The sequence below is a fragment of the Pristis pectinata genome, chromosome 12 (genome assembly GCF_009764475.1).
Source record: "Pristis pectinata isolate sPriPec2 chromosome 12, sPriPec2.1.pri, whole genome shotgun sequence".
NCBI classification, from domain to species: Eukaryota; Metazoa; Chordata; class Chondrichthyes; order Rhinopristiformes; family Pristidae; genus Pristis; species Pristis pectinata.
Genome location: NC_067416.1, coordinates 15,312,448 through 15,332,308, shown reverse-complemented (window position 1 = coordinate 15,332,308; position 19,861 = coordinate 15,312,448). Strand labels below are relative to the sequence as shown.

At 39.9% G+C, this 19,861-nt stretch overlaps 1 protein-coding gene across 1 annotated transcript in view; it reads left to right on the top strand.

Moving 5' to 3' along the window:
- fhip2a (FHF complex subunit HOOK interacting protein 2) overlaps window positions 1-19,861 on the top strand; it is a 58,318-nt gene that overhangs the window by 17,255 nt on the left and 21,202 nt on the right. Inside the window, exons 3-10 of the mRNA XM_052027489.1 lie at window positions 1,369-1,538; window positions 2,523-2,627; window positions 3,615-3,737; window positions 5,563-5,892; window positions 6,858-7,054; window positions 11,977-12,091; window positions 16,307-16,383; window positions 16,803-16,992. Of these exons, the coding sequence (XP_051883449.1) occupies window positions 1,369-1,538; window positions 2,523-2,627; window positions 3,615-3,737; window positions 5,563-5,892; window positions 6,858-7,054; window positions 11,977-12,091; window positions 16,307-16,383; window positions 16,803-16,992 (1,307 nt within the window). The remainder of the gene's footprint in view (window positions 1-1,368; window positions 1,539-2,522; window positions 2,628-3,614; window positions 3,738-5,562; window positions 5,893-6,857; window positions 7,055-11,976; window positions 12,092-16,306; window positions 16,384-16,802; window positions 16,993-19,861) is intronic.

Here is a 19,861-nt window from a genome sequence, read left to right as displayed (position 1 = left end):
AATAGGGAAGTCTCAAACTTCTTGGAAGGTTCTTGCTGCTTTCATTCCAAATCCAATCTTAGATGTGTCATAAAGTTCAGATGGGTAGCATTGTGGAGGGTAGAAAAAAGTTGACACTTAAGATCCATGACCTTTCACCAGGACTGGGCTGTTGACAAGAAATGTGGTACTGCATCTTGCCAACCTAATCCACTGAGTGGAATCGCCACCTAAGGTCTCCTCATGCTTGTATATTTTTGTTCAGGTACAGGTTATCTGTGTTGCCAACCCAAAGTGTCCCAGACTGCAGCAGTGAACCCTGAATAGTGGCAGAGCTTCCAGTGGAGTCTTGAGGAAGCTCCCCACCCTTAATGTTCCTGACAGTATTATCCTGAGCTTTGCCTGCTGTCAAAAATATGAGGGGTTTTCAGTACCCTTTGAAAGTCTATGGCATTCAAAAATATTTCATTACTATTAAGTATGAATAACACTGAGTAGTTGTTAAAAGAATTAAAAGATTTAAAACACTTAAAAATACTAAATTAAATGGAAATAGTTGGAAAAAGAGAAGTTGCTTTCCCCTTTGTCATATAATTTATTTCTACAATCCTAAGTGGATCTTGGATCCTGCACTAAAGTCTCATCTGTCAGATACAATGTTTTTTGTCATTCATTCAGTTTGTGACTTCTCCAATTGACAACACGTGTGGCAGTTCTAGACCTGCCATTTGGCAATGTGATCTGGTCCATCAACTCTGTTTGTCTCCCTTGCTGGATACTATCAAATCAACATTTTTCCTCCCTCTAGTGTTATTTCTCTTTGATATGAACTACCTGGTAGATTTTGTGTCCCCAAGCTTCACCCATAACATGGCTAGAATTGCCATGATTTTACTAAAATAAGCTTGGTATTTTAAGATGAATGCTGGTTTTATTGCATTAGACTTTTCAGCATCAAATAACTGACAGCTTGTTGTTTGTGGTGTTCATTTTTTAAATGTAGTTTGATCTCTGTCTGCTGTTGTCCTTCTAACTTCATTGGGTAAAACTTTGGTTTTGTGCAAGCAGGCATTGCCTAACTTTTGAATTTAATTTGTGAAATTTCTATGTGGTTAGAGACAGATATTATCTGGAGCATTATGTGACACAGGAGTAGGATGGTTTTGAATATACAGTGAATAAAATAAGTTGCTACTTAATTAGGACTTAGTACTTAACTCCAGTTGGATGTAATCTTAATATAAGTGTAAACATTGAGCAAGGTTGATATCAAAGGTAGACACCAAACTTTACTGAAGCATAGTTTTTCTTTGAATATTTCTGCTATATCATTAAAAAATACTGTAATATGGATTATAAATTATGAGTTGTAATGTGTTTTCTTGACAGATGATAAAGCTCCTGTAACAGATACAAATATCCCATCACATCTGGATCAGATGCTAGATATTTTGGTTCAGGAGGAACATGAAAGGGAATCTGGGGAGACTGGGCCTTGTATGGAATACTTACTTCATCACAAGATTTTGGAAACACTATACACCTTGGGGAAAGCTGATGTATGTTCTAAGTACTGATTCTGCATTCTTCCTTTTAGTCAATAACACAGAGTAATATTGTAGGACATTAACATTTTTGAAAGATTTTGAATGTAATAAATCAATGGCCAGGCACCTACATAGTTATAGAAAATAAAAATATCGCTTTTGAATAGTCATTACAGGATTGGTATGGTATGGTCAGTTTTTCTGTATCTGCTAGGTTTACTCAGGACATAGTCTTTTCCTTTCAGACGTTGAAGTTAAGTTGATCAATAAAGAATTCTACACAGTTTCCAAGTTAACACCTAAACCTGAATGGACAAGCACCCTCAGAAACATGTGGAATCTAACAGATTTATTTAGGTTTTAATGTAAAACCACTTATTAATTTAAAAACACTTGACAACAGTCACTGAGAAAATGTATTTGGTTAGTAACGGATCTGTTCCATAGTCATAATGTAAAGGGTTCATGGCGCAATTTGCAGAGAGCAAATTGACTACTGCTGAACCTCAGTCAGCACCTTGCCACTAATCTCACTGGTGTTTGTGGAACTTTGTTGTACACAAATTGTTGCAAGCTTTTAATCTCTTTTCACCCTTTCCAAGTTAACATTCGTGTGTGTATGCACAATGTCTATAGTTGTAACATAAATCAGAACATCCCTGAGTCGATGAGCAAGAGGGACCTATGTGACAGTTGTTTCATGCATGTTTTATGTTGAGAGGTCCCAAGACACACTTTGCTTCAGTAGAAAAGTGAATGTCAGCATTGTTGAAAATTGAATTGCCACAGTCAGGACTAAAATATTGAAGTTAATGCAGAGCCTTCAAACTGAATGCAGTATTGTCAAACCAAATTCCACTACCCAAGTATAAAGTCTGTGCCCATTCCAGTTAACTATGTGTGCATTTTACCAAAATTTTGGAACTTGAATCATTTGGTTGAATTTTATTTTCCTGATGTGCTTACAACTTTTCATTGTTTGATTGTGCTTCGTAGTGCCCACCTGGAATGAAACAGCAGGTCTTGATTTTCTATACAAAATTACTCGGAAGGATCAAGCAACCCCTGCTACCACATATAAATGTTCACAAACCCGTCCAGGTATGATTTGTTTATTGCCATGTAAAATTGACAGGTGAGAATTTCTGTATCGTGCCAAATATCTTCCATAAGTGTAGAAATTCTATCATGTAATTTTGGCATGAATGTCTAATTTGAATGTTGAATATTATAAAACAAAAAATATGAGGTAGTTAGTACCCTAAAGATGAAATATGTTTTCATATTGTCTGCTGGTTTACAAAGAATCACCTTCAGCTAGCTTTGAGCTTATTGGATGATTGCTTTATCCAATGAAGAGCTAAGTCACACAAATAACGCGAGTCCCAAGTTTGGACCATTCTGTGAAGAGCTAAGGCCTCATTACTTATTTACTAATTGGAGTAGGGAGATTGCTAGATTTGGGGAAAAATTTCTGGGCTACCTGCTTCAGTTTGTTACTGGCTTATTACTCATACTCTTGGTACGACTGAATAGATGTGATGAATACTGACACAATGCAAAGTCTATTGTGATACTTCCTGCAGTCTAGATTCCCATGAAGAATCTCCATGTTTGGATGTGTACCTAAAAACAGACAGGATCTGTGCCACAGTATACTTCTGTCAATTGAAGAACTCTGGTCTTGGCTTTACATTTGCAAAAGGAAAATGGCTCCTCTTCAATGCACTGATGGATCCTGGCACTGATGAAATGGCTTATTAGCATAAAATACAACATTATCTCTCTTTTTTCCCAAATGTAATGAAGTCCACTTTCCCTTAGCCTGTCATCATATAGAATAATATCAAATAAGTAAACTGATGAATATTTTTAGTTTTGTAAAGTGTGTTAATTTTCACTGGTGTACTGAATTAAATTGGTTAACTAAGAATATTTAAGAGATTAAACTTGGCCCTCTTTGGTAGATATGAATCTCTGTCCATGTTATTTAGGGCAATCATACTATGTTATGTATTTTTGGTGGGGGTGGGAGGTACATATTTACAAATATTCCACTTTTCTGCTATGTGTGATTTCGTTTTTTAGAAATTAATTAGACTTTGCGGCGAAGTTCTTGCTGCCCCAACAGAAAATGAGGAAATACAATTTCTCTGTATCGTTTGTGCAAAATTAAAACAAGACCCTTATTTGGTCAACTTCTTTCTCGAGGTATGTATATTCCATTGTCCTATTCATTTTCAAAATGCTGTGTAACTGAGAGGTTGTTGCTTTAGTTATCTTTAAATTAATGATGCAATGGGACTACTGACTAAAAGAAATTACTGCTGGAAAAAGAAAGCTCCAGAATAGAATAAGTGACTGTAGAAGTTACGGTGCTAGACCACGAACTCAGAACTTGAGTACAGTTTCCATATGATAAAATTGAAATCAATAAATCTGGTAATTCATTGTGCAACATAAAAGGAAAGGAAGTCTGCTCTCCCTACCGCACTGACATTTATCCTATCCCACAACAAAGCTATCGTTTAGTGTTCTCTGGAACAGCTGAGCAAGCCAGTCAGTTGTAATCTGTTAGTCAAATGATATCTAACAATGCCTGAATCTGAATTTTGTTTAGGCTTGGTTAAGTTAGAATCAATAACATATGGATATTGTTTTAAAAGAATGTTTTATTTATTTAATAAATATTGAGAATCAGCAAATTGGCAATGTGTCTTCACTATAAAAGAAACTTTGTGACATTCCAGCCATTCTTACCAACTGAACACAGTGGTTATCTCTGTTCTTGCTGCTTTTTGCAGCTGAATCTTTACTCTTCTAACTTCAAGCTTCCTTATTACTGGGTAATGTGACAGCTATAATGTGAAGTGCTTTTGTTCCTCTGTTTGCTCGTGGACATATCACAATTGTCTGAGCCTATTGCTGTTGATTTCCTTGCTGTTGGATCTGATGAACATTAATAACCTTTTACCCACTCATTCCACTTACAAGTTAATAGGCCTCAGAATTTTCTGCAAGGATTTCCCTACACTAGGCTTTCTTAAACAGTACATTCTGTTCAGATATTCCAAAACATTGATTCGCTGTGTCAAAATATCGTGGCACAAAATTTGAATTAGCTTCTTCTTTTACATATTTACAGGGTGATGGTGTCATCACTCAGAAGAAATGTGCCATTATTCTTATTAACTTGTACCATTGTGGTTTCCTCCATTTTCCCAAAATTACAATGAACAAAATCAACTGCAAGCACTAATAAATCCAATGGGAAATTTAGGAGAAAGCATATTTACCTAATGAGTGATAGATTGTGAAGTTGGTGAGTGCAAGAAGTGGTTGAAGTTACTCGCATAGCCAAGTAAATTTTAGCACAAGTAAAACTCTCAAGACTTTTCACAGAAATCTCGCCCCTTACACTCAACCATTTAAAGAGACAGGTGATCAAAGGCTTGGTTAAAGAAATTCAATTTCAAGAGCATTCTGGAGAGATGTAGAAGTCTTGGAATAAAGTTTGGACTTTTGGCAACTGAAGTCACGGAGTTTGGGTTTTTGGCAGCTGAAGTTGTGGCCAACATTAGTGGGGTGAATTTAGAAATATTCAAGTGATTAGAGCAAGAGTGCAGTTGCAGTTGGAATGCGCATTGGATAAAGGACAAGTGGTAGGAAAAGGCTCTTGGAATATAAACGTTGATGTGGGTCTGTTGAGGTGAACGGCTTGTTTCTGTGCTGAAAGTACTAGGTAATACTTTATAAGTACATAATTGCTACAGGAGACAAGCACTACCTTTTCAGATCAGCTTATCTCTAATTCTTTCCAAATCTGCTCCTTTCACTATCGGTATTTGATGAGAAGTGCACTGTTCTGCTGTGAGAATATATTGTCGTTATGTTAAGTGGCTTGCCCAATCCAGCCATTGTTTAACTCATATTAAATACAATCAACAAATTAGTGTATTTAAATTTACTTTTCTGGGTTTCCTGAGTTTTTCCTTAAATTTACACAAATATAAAACCAAATGTTTTCCTCTTCCAGAACAAATCTCCAAGAGATGCAGGAATTACCAACTCACGGCAAACTATAAAAGATGTTTCAAACAAAACAGTCATGAATGCAGACATATCGTCAGAGATTGAACAGGCCCAATCTCTTGAAGATGAGACAAGTATAGGACTTTGCAATGCTACCTGTGGAGCTGTAACCAGCCCCTTGGACAGCAGTAGTGGATCATCTCAGCAGAGTACTGATCTGTCTACATCATTTAATGAGATGGTCCTCTCTCCACAGACAATTGCTACAACTGATCATTGTCAAAACCAAGATTACAATTTAGTGAACTCCTTGCTAAATCTAAGTAAAAGTCCGGTAGGTATGCTTTTAAACATCTTTATGGGCCAATCTTATACATTGTGTAATTCTTCTAATTTGATTAGGATCAGATTTTCACAGTGACCAAAGTGAGAGAAATATCTAAACAGAGATACCACTGCACCTGTCTTAGTATTATAGTATAAAAAAATGAAAAATTCATTTAATACAGATTGGAGAAGTAGCAATGGGATCATTTGAATCTTAAGATTTGCTTCCTTAAGAATTCTAGTCCCTTGCTTGAAAGGGCAATCAACACCCACAAAACTATACTAGAAATGTTGCCTATATCCACTTGTAAACCTTAAGAAACCTGCTACTTAATGACATTGCATTTTTGTGTTCTAAAAAACATGCAGCTATTGTATAAAGAAACATTCAAGGGTGTTAAAAGAAGGTTGATACAAGAATAAGTTTACTGTGATAATACACTTGATTACTACATTGGACTCAGCCCAATACATGACAGACACATCCCTCCCCACCATCAGTAGCATTTATAGGAGGCACTGCCTCAAGAAGGCAACATCCATCATCAAAGATTCCCACCATCTTCTTGCAGCTACCATCAGGCAGGAGGTACAGAAGCCTGAAATCCCACACCACCAGGTTCAAGAACAGCTACTTCCCTTCAACCCTCTGGTTCTTGAAACCACCTGCACAACCCAAATCACGACAGTTCAGCAACATTATGACCACTTTGATCACACTGCAGTAAAATGGATTTTTTTGTTCTTATTGTCTGCTTATCCTTGCTATGTGCCTGTGATGCTGCTGCAAGTAAGTTTTTCATTGCAGCTGTTCATACGTGTGCTTGTGCACGTGACAATAAACTCAACTTTGACTTTGATAATTGGTGGTCAGTTCACATAAAACTGTTGAACTCATCACTTCATTACAATGTGAACTACATTCCTGCAGAAACAGAGCACCAAGGAATTTCTTTTGTATTTGCGTTTCAGGATGGTCGAATTGTTGTTAAAGCTTCTGAGGGTCTAATGCTGCTGGTTAGTTTGCCAGAGCCAGCAGCTGCAAAGTGCCTGACTGAGAACACTTCTCTATGCCAACTGCTAACAGAAAGACTGGGCACGCTTTATAGAGCATTGCCACAGTCGATAGACCCCATGGATATTGAATCTTTGGAGTCTGTCAACTGGGGGTAAGTAGAACAGAGCAATTCCTATGTTTTGATAAGTGAATATGCTTACAGAACAACTTGCAATGGTTATTGTAAACAAGTGTGCAGACAGAGAGAGAGGGTTCACAGTGATAATTATCCTTGAAAGATGTTCTGTTTTTGAAATGAAACCTCTGCTGCGGTTCTAAATAGGCTACAGGCAAGACAAAAAGTGAGCCAAATTCTTCCAGTTTATCTGTTGTCTGTGTTAAATAGCAGCAAATAACAATGAGATTACCATGTAGACAATACTGATCACTTTTACTATTCAAATGCATAATAAGTATTAAAATGTGTTTGAGAGACTGGGGAAAAATATACCCACAATTCAAACTTTGACATTGTTTCTGTCTGAACAGTTCATTTCCTTATTTTCATGAACTAAAACAGTAAACATTCTGTAGGTTGTGTTCATCACATTCTCAAATCAGCAATTCTGTTTCTGTCTGGATATACCCATACCCAGCCAAAACTGCCATTACTACCCCTACCTCCATTGACCCAGTGAGAAGGATTTATCATTGAGGTCTGCCAGTGAATTGAAAGACCGTGTTGATCAACGTGCAAGGATGTATTTGGGGGGGAGAAAACTGCACATGCTATAAATCTGAAATAAAAACAAAATTCTGGAAATATTCATTTATGGCCATATCAATGGAGAGAGAGACAATGTTAACATTTTGGGTTGATAGCTTCTTATCAGAACTAGAAGAATTTGGAAAACAGGCATGTTTTAAGTTAGAGTAGGGAGAGGGGTGGAGAGTACAAAGAGAATGTCTCAGAGGGTGGAGACCAAGATACTCAGAGAGTGGGTGTTGAGGGCTTAATGGCAGCTAATCTCTCCGACAGGCGACGTAAAGGGGGAGAGAGAAAACAAAGTAGAAACAGTAACGATGTTGGAAATATGAGTTAAGGAAAACATCTGTTGCTGGAAATACAAAATAATGGGGAATGCTGGAAAAGCTGAACAGGTGAGGAGGAATCCATGGATTTCTGTCAAACAACATTCCCATTTCTCTGTCCATTGGTGCTGCCCACTGTCAGATGATACAGCTGTCTCCTTTCCTCACACCCCCCTCCCCCCACCTTGCTCCATCTGTGTCTTTTCCTCTCTCTCTCTTCGTCTGCCTCCATTTATCATTCACCTGCCACAGTCTTCCCACTCCACCCCTACTCACCTCCCCTACCTGGCACTACCTGCCTGTCATCTTACACCCCTCCTCAGTCCACCAATCATTTCAGAATCCTTTTTTGCTGCTCCCCTTCTCTTTATGCCGGCCATCTCGCCTCTACTCTAGGCCCTGATGCAGGGTTTCGACCCAACATGTCAAAAATTTCTTTCCTCCCACAGATGCTGCATGACCCACTGAGTTCCTCCAGCACATTGTTCATTGCTTCAGATGTTGCCATCCTGTGTCAACTATTTTCTTTTGGTCTTTATCACAGATATTTCCTTTGTACTTCCACGCCACCTCTTCTGTTCAAACTAAAAATGTTTTTCCAGATTTTCCCAGTTCTGACAGAAGGACATTGATTTGAAGAATTATTTCTGTTTCTTTTTGCACAAATACTTCCTCTAGCATCTTACAGTATACCGAAGGATGCATTTATTCAATGACATTATTTTATTTGCACTGATGATACATTGAACTAATGTTTGGATTTAATTAACTGGAAAATAGCAGTGCAGCAGAAAGTGTTCACCCTTCATGTTGTATAAGTTGTATTTTAAAAGATATATTGAAGTCCCTGAATAACTTAAATTTGCTCAAGAGAGAGACACAAGAGACTGCAGATGCTGCCCCCGCTTCTCTTTATACCAACTATCTTCTCTCTCCACCCTCAATCATGATGCAGGGTCTCGATCCAAAACATCAACAATTCCTCCACCCCCACCCCCCACATTGATGCTGTTAGACCCACTGAGTTCCTCCAGCAGTGTTTTTTTTTGCTTTAAATTTACTCCAGTCCTTTCAGACGCTTGGAACACATGGCTGCTGGCACCTTCTAAAATTCACCTTTTTGTTTGTATAGTGCAGACAAGTATTCAATTTTTCTCTCTTTGACAGAAGAACCTTGTAATTCAAGTGGTGAATTCCTGTCTGAGCCATTATTGCAGCTGTTGGCCAGATGATCAGCATGTTTCATATGTGCCTTAGTGTTTTAAAAACCTCCACTTATGAAGATGTGTGAATGTTGAGTTTCAATTTTCCTTTCAACTTCATTATAAATTGCTACAGAGAAAAAGGTGTACAATGCCAGTGGATGAAACATAAATGAGAGCTGATGTATGTACACTTCCATCATGTATAAATAATCTTGTTTCATTTTCTGTTTCTACCTGATCCAGTTTTGCTCCAAAACTGAATTAAGGGAATAATGTAATTGCTAGAAGAAGTTTTGAGGGAAAAGAAACCTGCTCTAAAATTTTAAATTGCTGAAATAGCATATGTTCCTTCAAAGTTTACTGAGCATCTCCAGAAAGAGAGTAGTAGGGAATAGTTTTGTAATGTGTGTTAGTTGCATAGAGTTACTTTATCATCAGGACTTCCCCTTCCTCTGTCAAAAGACTTAGCTAGAATGTTGTCGTAATCAAATACCCTGTGCGCATGATTTCTGATTCAGCCAGTAACTTAGAACATAGAACAGTGCAGCACAGTACAAGCCCTTCGGCTCACGATGTCGTGCCAACTTATAGAAACTTTATTGGCCATTACCACCCTGGGGAAAAGATGCTGTCTGTCCATTTTGTCTATGCCTCTCATAGTCTTATGTACCTCTATCAAGTCTCCTCTCATCCTCTGCCTTTCCAAGGAGAAAAGCCCTAACTTGCTCAAACTCTCCTCATAAGACATGTTCTCCAATCCAGGCATCCATGCAGCATTCTTGTAAATCTCCTCCTCACCCTCTCCAAAGCTTCCACATCCTTCCTATTGTGTGGTGACCAGAACTGACACAATATTCCAGTTGTGGTCCAACCAGGGTCTTATAGAGCTGCAACATTAACTCTCTGCTCTTGAACTCAGTCCCCCGACTAATGAAGTCCACACGCCTTTTTAACAACCCTATCAACTTGCGCGGCAACTTTGAGGAATCTATTTACAAGAACCCCAAGATCTCTCTGTTCCTCCACACTGCTAAGAATCCTGTCATTAACCATGTACTCTGCCTTCAAGTTAGATCTGCCAAAGTGTATCACTTCACACTTCTCCAGATTGAACTCCATCTGCTACTTCTCCGCCCAGCTCTGCATCCTTTCAATATCCTGTTATAATCTTCTGCACTATCTACTACACCACCAACCCACCCTTCCATTTCTTCATCCAAGTCATGCATAAAAATCACAAAGAGCAGGAGTCCCAGAACAGATCCCTGTGGAACACCATTAGTCACTGACCTGCAGGTCGAATACTCCCCTTCAACAACCACCCTCTCCCTTCTGAAGTGAATAAAACTTGTAATAAATGAGAAAGGACTTGAAGTTGAAATTCTTTTGAGCTGCAAATTGAACAGAGTTCCTGTTCGGTGGTTGAGTAGCTTGCATATTAAGTGCCACTGGGTGAGGATTGTACTTTGCATTTCACTCTTCGTGTGTGTTGATTGAGTCTGGGTCATGACATTTCTTTCATATGTCTGAAGCTGGCTATATATTCTGGACTACAGTTCAATGCTTTATTGAACTTTTTTTATCCTTACAACTTTAGGATGGGCCATTAATGACCTGTTACTTTTCTACTCTTTCATCAATCTGACAGAATGCATTGTCAGCTTTATATTCCAATCCATTCTATGCTTTCTCACAACAATTACTTTCTTTAAAGCAGCATAACTGTACTATTTTGTACTTTGACATGGTTATTTTTCTCATCTGATGTAGTGCTCTTGCTGATACCATAGCTATCATATTTCACCAATTTAAGCCTCTGAGATACCTTTGTATCACTATTTAACTTACTTTTGGTAGATGTGGAGGCATTGGAAGGGATGTGAATGACAATGACACTGAAAAATGTTTTTAAAATGTTTAGTTTTGTGAAGTAAACAATATTGAGGAATACATTTTGCTAAGTCCCAGTTCCTTTTGGATTTGGCACAGGTATAAGGAATACATATACACCAGACCCCACAGGGATGAATGTTTTTGTTTCTGTTGTCCTTGGGAAAAGTTCAGAATGAGCAGGACCACATCTATACATTGAGGAAGCTTTGGATGTGCCTGGTATCACATGTTAAGAGAATCTTTGGGCACAAAGAGCCTTCAATAAGTGCATAATCAGAAGACAATTCAGTATTTCATGATCCAAGCATACCACTGCTGTTACGCAAAAATAAGATTTTACTAAATTTCTTAAACATCAGCAGTTTGAAAATATGATGGATATTCAGGAAATTGCACTGTTCGTTTTCAGAATTGAATTTATTAAATGGAAAGAAGGAAATTATATTTTATGGTGGCTTTTCTGATCGCACAGCAACTTGAGCACTTCACTGATAATGAAGCATTTTTGAAATGTAGTCATTGTTATACTGCAGAATTTCAGCAAAACTTGTTTAATAATTGGACATTTGAATTTGATTGGAATACACATTGTAAATTCCCTTTTAATAACCATTTAACTGGAATCTTTCAACATCTGTGCATCTTACTCAATTTTGATGTAAGCTGATCAACCTGAAATATTGTCTCTGATTTCCTCTTCACAGGTGCCTGCCAGGCTTGCTAATAATTTTCACCAGTTTGGTTTTATATCCAATTTCTGACATTTTTTGTTACTGTTTTCATAATTGTAACCTTACTTGTATTATTATAGTGTGACAGGGTGCTTTCATTTTAAGGTTAAGTTGCTAAAAATCATAATTATTCGTACCAATCAATTTGTATTTTTTTACTTTCTGTATTACAGTTTGGATTCTTATAGCCATAAAGAAGATACCACAGCTTTTCCAGGAAAGCGGGCTCTCATCTCTTTCCTGTCTTGGCTGGATTACTGTGACCAGCTGATTAAAGAAGCCCACAAGGTCTGAATAACAAAGCAAAAAGTTGAAATGTTTACTGTTTTTTTTTCCACAATAATCTGAAAGATTAAATTTGATTTCAAACATGTTTTCATGGATAAAGTGGAATAATTTCAACTGGATTGTCTCTTGTACTATGAATCATTGCTTTGTGGACAGCCATTGGAATAGTTTCACTGGCAAAAATGAAAGTGTGAGGGATCCAGCAAATCCTGCTGGGGAACACAGTGGAAGTTGTAAATTACAGGAAGTCCCCGGGTTATGAACGAGTTCCGTTTTTGAGACTGTTTCTAACCAGATTTTATATGTAACTGGGAACAGTGTCCGCGCATGCGCACTTGGCCCGGGGATCGCGGCCGCGCATGCGCACTTGGCCGTGGTTGGGCCGAAGAAGGCGTACCGCTGCCGTGGTAGGATCGGAGGCTGGGCCCGCTTACGAACTGAAGGTCGTTAAGACCACGAAGGTCGGTTCGTATGTACGGGCGTTTGTAAGTCGGGGACTTCCTGTATTATGCATTAAACCTGTTGCTCTGAATGACTGTATTTCATCCATATTTATTCTTCAATTCCTTTAGATATTATCCATAACAAAATCGCAAGTTGGAAGGGTGTTTCAGGCCTATACCATAATAGGATTTTAAAAAATTTGAATGCCATGTTTGTGGTACCACATCTGAGGTGGTGAACAAAATCATTGTTAACCTTAATCTGGATGAGTTATTTTGTTTTGTTTTGATCCAACCAAACATTTGAAGGTGACGGGTAGAGAGTTGTATATTCGGATTTAACATGCAATGCCAGAACAGAAAGCAAAACGTAAAGTTCTGAAGGGACCATAACAATCCATTAATGAGTGTTAAGATGGAGAGACAAGGGACTGCAGATGCTGTAATCTGGGGCAAAAAAAACACTGCTGGAGGAACTCAGCAGGTCAAGCAGCATCTGTGGAGGCAAAGGGATAGTTGACATTTTGCAGAGACCCTGTATCTGCACAGAGTGTGTGGATGGAAGATGGCCAGTATAAATAGGTGAGAGGGACAGGTGCGGCAGGGGCTGGCAAGCGACAGGTGGAACCAGATGAGGAGGGGATGATGGGCAGATGGAGCCAGCTGGGGGAGATGCAGTGGAGTTGGGACACAGCAGCTGGTGGGTGTTGGGTAGAGACAGATAAGAAGAGAGGGGGGAGAAAGGAAGCAGAGGGAGCCAGGTGATTGGGGGAGGGGAGGGTGGAGGTGGAGACAGATGTTGGAAGGTGATAAGTGGAGACACAAGGCTGCAAATGCTGAAATCTGATAAGGAAGGCGACAAGTGGAACCAGATAAGGGAAAGATGATGAGCAGAAGGTACCTGTAGGGGGAGGGGATAGGAGACCCAGTAGGTTTAGTGTGGGAGTGATAGGGAGATAGAACCAGGTGGAGGAGGGGAGAACATGGGTAGATCAAGAAAGAGAAAGGAGCACAGGCAGTGTGGGTTACCTGAAATTTGAAAATTTGGCATTCATACCATTGTATTAAGAGTTAGGGCAAATGAATATATTGGAAAAGATACTGAGCACAAGTTCCCCCCAACAACTCCTCAAATACTCCAGACTGTTTTTTCATCTTAAGTGGTAACACTAACATGCAATCAGCTACTTTTTAGTATCAAAATATTACATTGGGTTATATGGTATAGTGCTTCTGCCATTCTAGGATAGTGCGTCACCCAATTTAACTAGATGAGTTCCACGGATTATCTACAAATAGCATCCAATATTGGAAACCTTTCTGAAATAATTAATGAAAAGCAAAAAACTGCAGATGCAAAAATTCAAAATAAAACAGAAAATGCTGAAAACATCCAGCAGGTCAGGCAGCATCTTTGGAAAAAGAAACCGTTAATATTTCAGGTGGAAGACCCCTTATCAGAACTGGGAGAGAGAAAACAAGTTGGTTTGTAAAATGCAGAACTGTAGGATGTGCCAGCAGGTTATGCTGTGTTTTTGAGAGCCATTCTGACACAGATAAATCTCACCTTATCAGAAATATTGTCTTTGTCTTATCCAACTCTCCCCCATTCTCTCTACAAGTTTAAGCCAATTTGTTTTCCTTATTTTCCTAGTTCTGTTTAAGGGTTTTTGACATGAAAAATTAACTGTTTCTTTTTCTCCAGATGTTGCTTGAACTGCTAAAAATTTCTCACATTTTCTGTTACATTTCTGAAACGGTTAAAATGAAAAGTTTAATAACAATGTAATATAAAAGAGCTTGCGTGCATTTGAGTTCCAGTTGACAATTCTGCTTCTTTGAGGCTATGTTGATTAAGTGGGGAGTGGAACTTCCCAGGATGTAGTTTGAGCAGTTAGAAAAATACATATTCTGAGAATGAAGTAAGAAAACTGATCTTAGATGAAGTGCATGATCTTTGCAGAAAGTTTAAAGAAACTCAACTTGTACAGGATAAAAATATATTCCTTATTAAATAATGTCCCAAAGGTAAACTCAGAATTTACTTTAAAGTAAGCAAGGGGTACAAACAGAGGACATCAATTTTGAGAAAATGAGTGTTTACATTTGCAGTGGTATGCAAAAGTTTGGGCACCCCCGGTCAAAATTTCTGTTACTGTGAATAGCTAAGCGAGTAAAGGATGACCTGATTTCCAAAAGGCATAAAGTTAAAGATGACACATTTCTTTAATATTTTAGGCAAGATTACCTTTTTATTTCCATCTTTTACAGTTTCAAAATAACAAAAAAGGAAAAGGGCCCGAAGCAAAAGTTTGGGCACCCTGCATGGTCAGTACTTAGTAACACCCCCTTTGCCAAGTATCACAGCTTGTAAGTGCTTTCTGTAGCCAGCTAAGAGTCTTTCAATTCTTGTTTGGGGGATTTTTGCCCATTCTTCCTTGCAATTCCTTCTAGTTCTGTGAGATTCTTGGGCCATCTTGCATGCACTGCTCTTTTGAGGTCTATCCACAGATTGTCAATGATATTTAGGTCAGGGGACTGTGAGGGCCATGGCAAAACCTTCAGCTTGTGCCTCTTGAGGTAGTCCATTGTGGATTTTGAGGTGTGTTTAGGATCGTTATCCAAATATACCTTTGCTCATTGCGGCCAAAAAGTTCTATTTTAACTTCATCAGTCCACAGGACTTGTTTCCAAAATGCATCAGGCTTGTTTAGATGTTCCTTTGCAAACTTCTGACGCTGAACTTTGTGGTGAGGACGCAGGAAAGTTTGGAGAAAAAAGCGTGCAGAATTTCATGAAAAGAACACCTCTCCAACTGTTAAGCACGGGGGTGGATTGATCATGCTTTGGGCTTGTGTTGCAGCCAGTGGCACGGGGAATATTTCACTGCTAGAGAGAAGAATGAATTCAATTAAATACAGCAAATTCTGGAAGCAAACATCACACCGTCTGTAAGAAAAAGCTGAAGATGAAAAGATGATGGCTTCTACAACAGGATAACGAACCTAAACACACCTCAAAATCCACAATGGACTACCTCAAGAGGCACAAGCTGAAGGTTTTGCCATGGCCCTCGCAGTCCCCCTACCTAAACATCATCGAAAATCTGTGGATAGACCTCAAAAGAGCAGGGCATGCAAGACGGCCCAAGAATCTCACAGAACTAGAAGCCTTTTGCAAGGAAGAATGGGTGAAAATCCCCCAAACAAGAATTGAAAGACTCTTAGCTGGCTACAGAAAACATTAACAAGCTGTGATACTTGCCAAAAGGGGTGTTACTAAGTACTGACCATGCAGGGTGCCCAAACGTATGCTTCGGGCCCTTTTCCTTTTTTTTGTTATTTTGAAACTTTAAAAGATGGAAATAAAAAAGTAATCTTAAAATGTTAAAGTAATGTGTCATCTTTAATTTTATGCCTTTTGGAAATCAGGACATCTTTTACTCGCTTAGCTATTCACAGTAACAGAAATTTTGACCAAGTGTGCCCAAACTTTTGCATGCCGCTGTATAGTAAGAATGACTTTGCACTTTGAAGAATGATAAATATTTGCTGTAAACCATTGTATGAACATAACTTAAAATACATTTGAAAAATTGAGATTGCTATGAGAAAATTTTAGCTATGACAAAATCTTTACTTTGTCCTTTTCCTTGTATGAATATTTGTTAGCTGAAGTATCACGAATTTTTGCCATTTAATTAGTGTTTCATGATGTGTGGTATCAATAACCGTCAGCTGTATAATTATTTATGCTGCTCTTCATTTTACAGCTCACTGCAGCTGCCTTGGCAAGGGCTATCCGAGAGAGATTCTTTGTCCCAGTTATGGAACCTCAATTGCTTCAGACGTAAGTAGCTTAATTTCTTACTTCATTTCATGAATTTGCTCCATTTGTCTTGTAAAGCAGTACAGAAGAGTGCTTTCAGTGCTTCTCTGTAATTTTTAACCCTGCGCTGCTATGGAGATGTAAAGATTGAGAGAGACTATACTTAGGAATATGGCAATCTTGCTCTTCCTATTCTTGACAATAGGTTGAGTTCCTGAGAGAAAACATGTTAAGTTCTGTCATTGTGGTCAGTGTGAAAACTTGCATGAAATTCTGTTGCTGTCATATTAGAGCTCTTATTCATTAAACTTGCTTTATTCTGTATATTATCTGCTTGAAGAAGCCAAAAATCCTGATCTCAAGGTGATTACGACAGTTTTTTTTAAACCTCTTCAAGTTCTCACAATGATGCCTAAAATTTCTTTTCCTTGTGTGTATAGATCAGAAATCGGTATTCTGACCTCAATATCACTACTTAATCGCATCATCCGTCAGATCACGTCAAATGCAATGCTACAAGAGTTAGTTTTCTTCTTGTTAGGGGAATGGAGACAGCCTGAAACACCTGGACACAATAAGCATCAGCTGCGGTACCGGCTCATAGAACACTGTGACCATCTGTCAGATGAGGTGAATATTGATGAATGCAAAATTTGCACTAATACAGAGCTACATTTCTTTTGTAAAATTTCTCCCATGTTTCTTCATGCAATATAACTCCGATGATCCACTGTCCAACTATTGGGAAATCCTGATGGTTTAGCATCTGGCTCACCAGCTAATGTTTGTTCCACTCTCTTCCTGCTCACAAGGGCTCCAGTTCCAGTGCTCCCTTTTCACACACAAATAGAAATCAAAAAAACTGCAGATGCTGGAAATCTAAAATAAAAACAGAAAATGCTGGAAACATTCAGGCGGTCAGGCCGCATCTGTGGGAACGAAAACACAGTTAACGTTTCAGCTCAAAGACCCTTTGTCAGAACTGGGAAGGAAAGAAAAGATCATTGAGCTGCAGGTAGGATGAAGGAGGGGGAATGTCTCTTGTAGGATAAAACCAGGGTGACCATGCTGTAAAGAAGGTTATCTGGCCAGTGTGAGAATTGGAGCAGTTAGAGAGTGAGAACATGCACGAAAGGATATGGGAGTTGCAAAATGCAGAGCAGGAAGACATGTTAGGCTGGGCATGTCCTCCACTTTGAGAGAGAAAAAAAGAGGCTGGGGAGGGGGGAGGAAAGCAAACTGAGCCAGTATCACAGATAAACAATACAGGCAGAAAAATCAAGTTACTTGAAGTTGTGGAATTTAATATTGATTACAAAAGGCTGCTTCATGCCCAGATGGAAGATGAAGTGTTGTTTCTCAAGGTTATGTTGGACCTTATTGTCACAGTACAGGACACCACAGACCGATAAGTCAAAGTGGGTATGTGGCGGAGAATTAAAGTGGCAGGCAGCAGGAAGCTCGGGGTCACCCTGCGGACTGTATGCAAGTGCTCCACAAAATGGTCACCCAGTCTGCATTTGGTTTCTCCAATGTAGGAGAGTCCACATTGTGAACACCCTCCCTGCAGCTTAACAACAGGGAAGGAGAGAAAAGGAGCTTGTTATGATGCAGGGTGTTCATCCTGAAACGTTAAATATTTCATTTCCTGCCGATGCAGCCTGACCTGCTGAGTATTTGCAGCATTTTCTGTTTTCATTTTGGACTCTCTTTCTACCTGCATGATCCCAGTTCCTGTGCTCCCTTTCCACTCGCCAGGGCCCCAGTTCCTGTTCTCTTTCAACTTGTCTGGTTCAGTGGAAAATTTATCATACTGTGTAACATCAAAAATTGAATTAAAAGACCATTAAAGTATTAATAAAAATATGAAAAATAGTTGAAAACGTGCCAATCAGACACCAAATTCCTGAGAGTGCCAGTTTATCAGAGTTTTATTATAATACTTCTAAACATTTTTTAAAAAGGGAAAAATTTCGTTTTTACTATTTGAGCAAAGGAGTATAATCCAGTATCATTCAGTTCTATCTCTTGCAACCTAATTCAGTCACATTATTGGACACAGACTACGCTTGCTGGGTGACACTGTAAGGATCCAGTTCCCTCCTCTCTTTATACCTATGTTAAAAGGAACAGCTTTTGTCAGGGGAAAGAAATTCTTAGCAATACTGTTTTTAAAAGTTAACCAAAGCCTTCAGGGTTCAAGTTCAAATAATTCAGATGAAGGAAATATATCTTTGTAAATGCATTGAGAACTGTGTGTAAGTACATGCTGTAAGTATTGCACAGAAATAGACTGAAGCTTCTTTGAAGAGTCCAAGAGACCAATTCTATAACATGTTAAATGACATGCATATCTGTCAAGTTAGAATCTGAAGCTTGCATTTTAATAATTTAATGGTTCAATGTGAGCATTAATTCATGATTCCTTGTCATGTATTGAATCATTGTTTCCTGCCACTAGGTGGGGCTAGTTTGCTTTGTGAAGGTAATTTCATTGAATGTGTGGCGGCTCGGCAGTCGGGTCGCGCGGCGTCGGAGCGACGAGGCCCAACATGGCGGCGGGCCTCGTCTTTCCGAGCGACGGGGAGAACCCGCGCGCGGGAAAGTCCTGATGACGTAGGACTTAAGTCATTGCCGGTTGTTTTGGGCGGGAACATTCTCCCTTAAAGGGCCCGCGCAAGGCGGGAAAATAAACCAGTTCTGTTCGGCAATCCTCCAAGTAGAGTCTTGTTTTATTCCGCGGTAGCAACCGCTACATTGGTGACCCCGACGGTCCAAACGGCTTTTGGACCCACGAAATGGACGACAGCGCAGCAGCCAACGCAGTGGCCCTCAAGCTGCCCACCTTTTGGACACTTCGGCCCAGCGTCTGGTTTGACCAGGCCGAAGCACAATTCCACCTTCGGCAGATCACCTCCGACTCCACGAAGTACTACCATGTGGTTAGCTCTCTGGACCAGGAGACAGCCGCCCAGGTTGGAGACTTCATCCAGTCGCCTCCGGAGGAAGATAAGTACCCGGCTTTCAAAGACCTTTTGATCCGGACCTTCGGCCTCTCCCGTCGTGAGCGCGCTGCCCGCCTGCTTCATCTGGACGGCCTGGGGGACAGATCCCCATCCGCCCTAATGAATGAGATGCTGGCATTGGCCGAGGGACACAAGCCCTGCCTGATGTTCGAACAGGCCTTCCTCGAACAGCTCCCCGATGACATCCACTTGTTGTTAGCTGACGCCGACTTCAGCAACCCCCGTGAGGTGGCCGCCTGGGCAGATGTCCTGTGGAGGGCCAAGCGCGAGAGCGGTTCGTCCGTCAGTCAAATCACCAGGCCGCGAGCCCAACGCCCGCCTCGCCCGGCCCCAGCAACCGAGCAGCCACGCCCCAGGAACGCAGACGACGACACGGGTGACCAGCTGTGCTCCCACCATCAGAGGTGGGGTGCGGAGGCCCGTCGATGCCGCCCACCCTGCAAGTTTCAGGGAAACGCCAGGGCCAGCCGCCG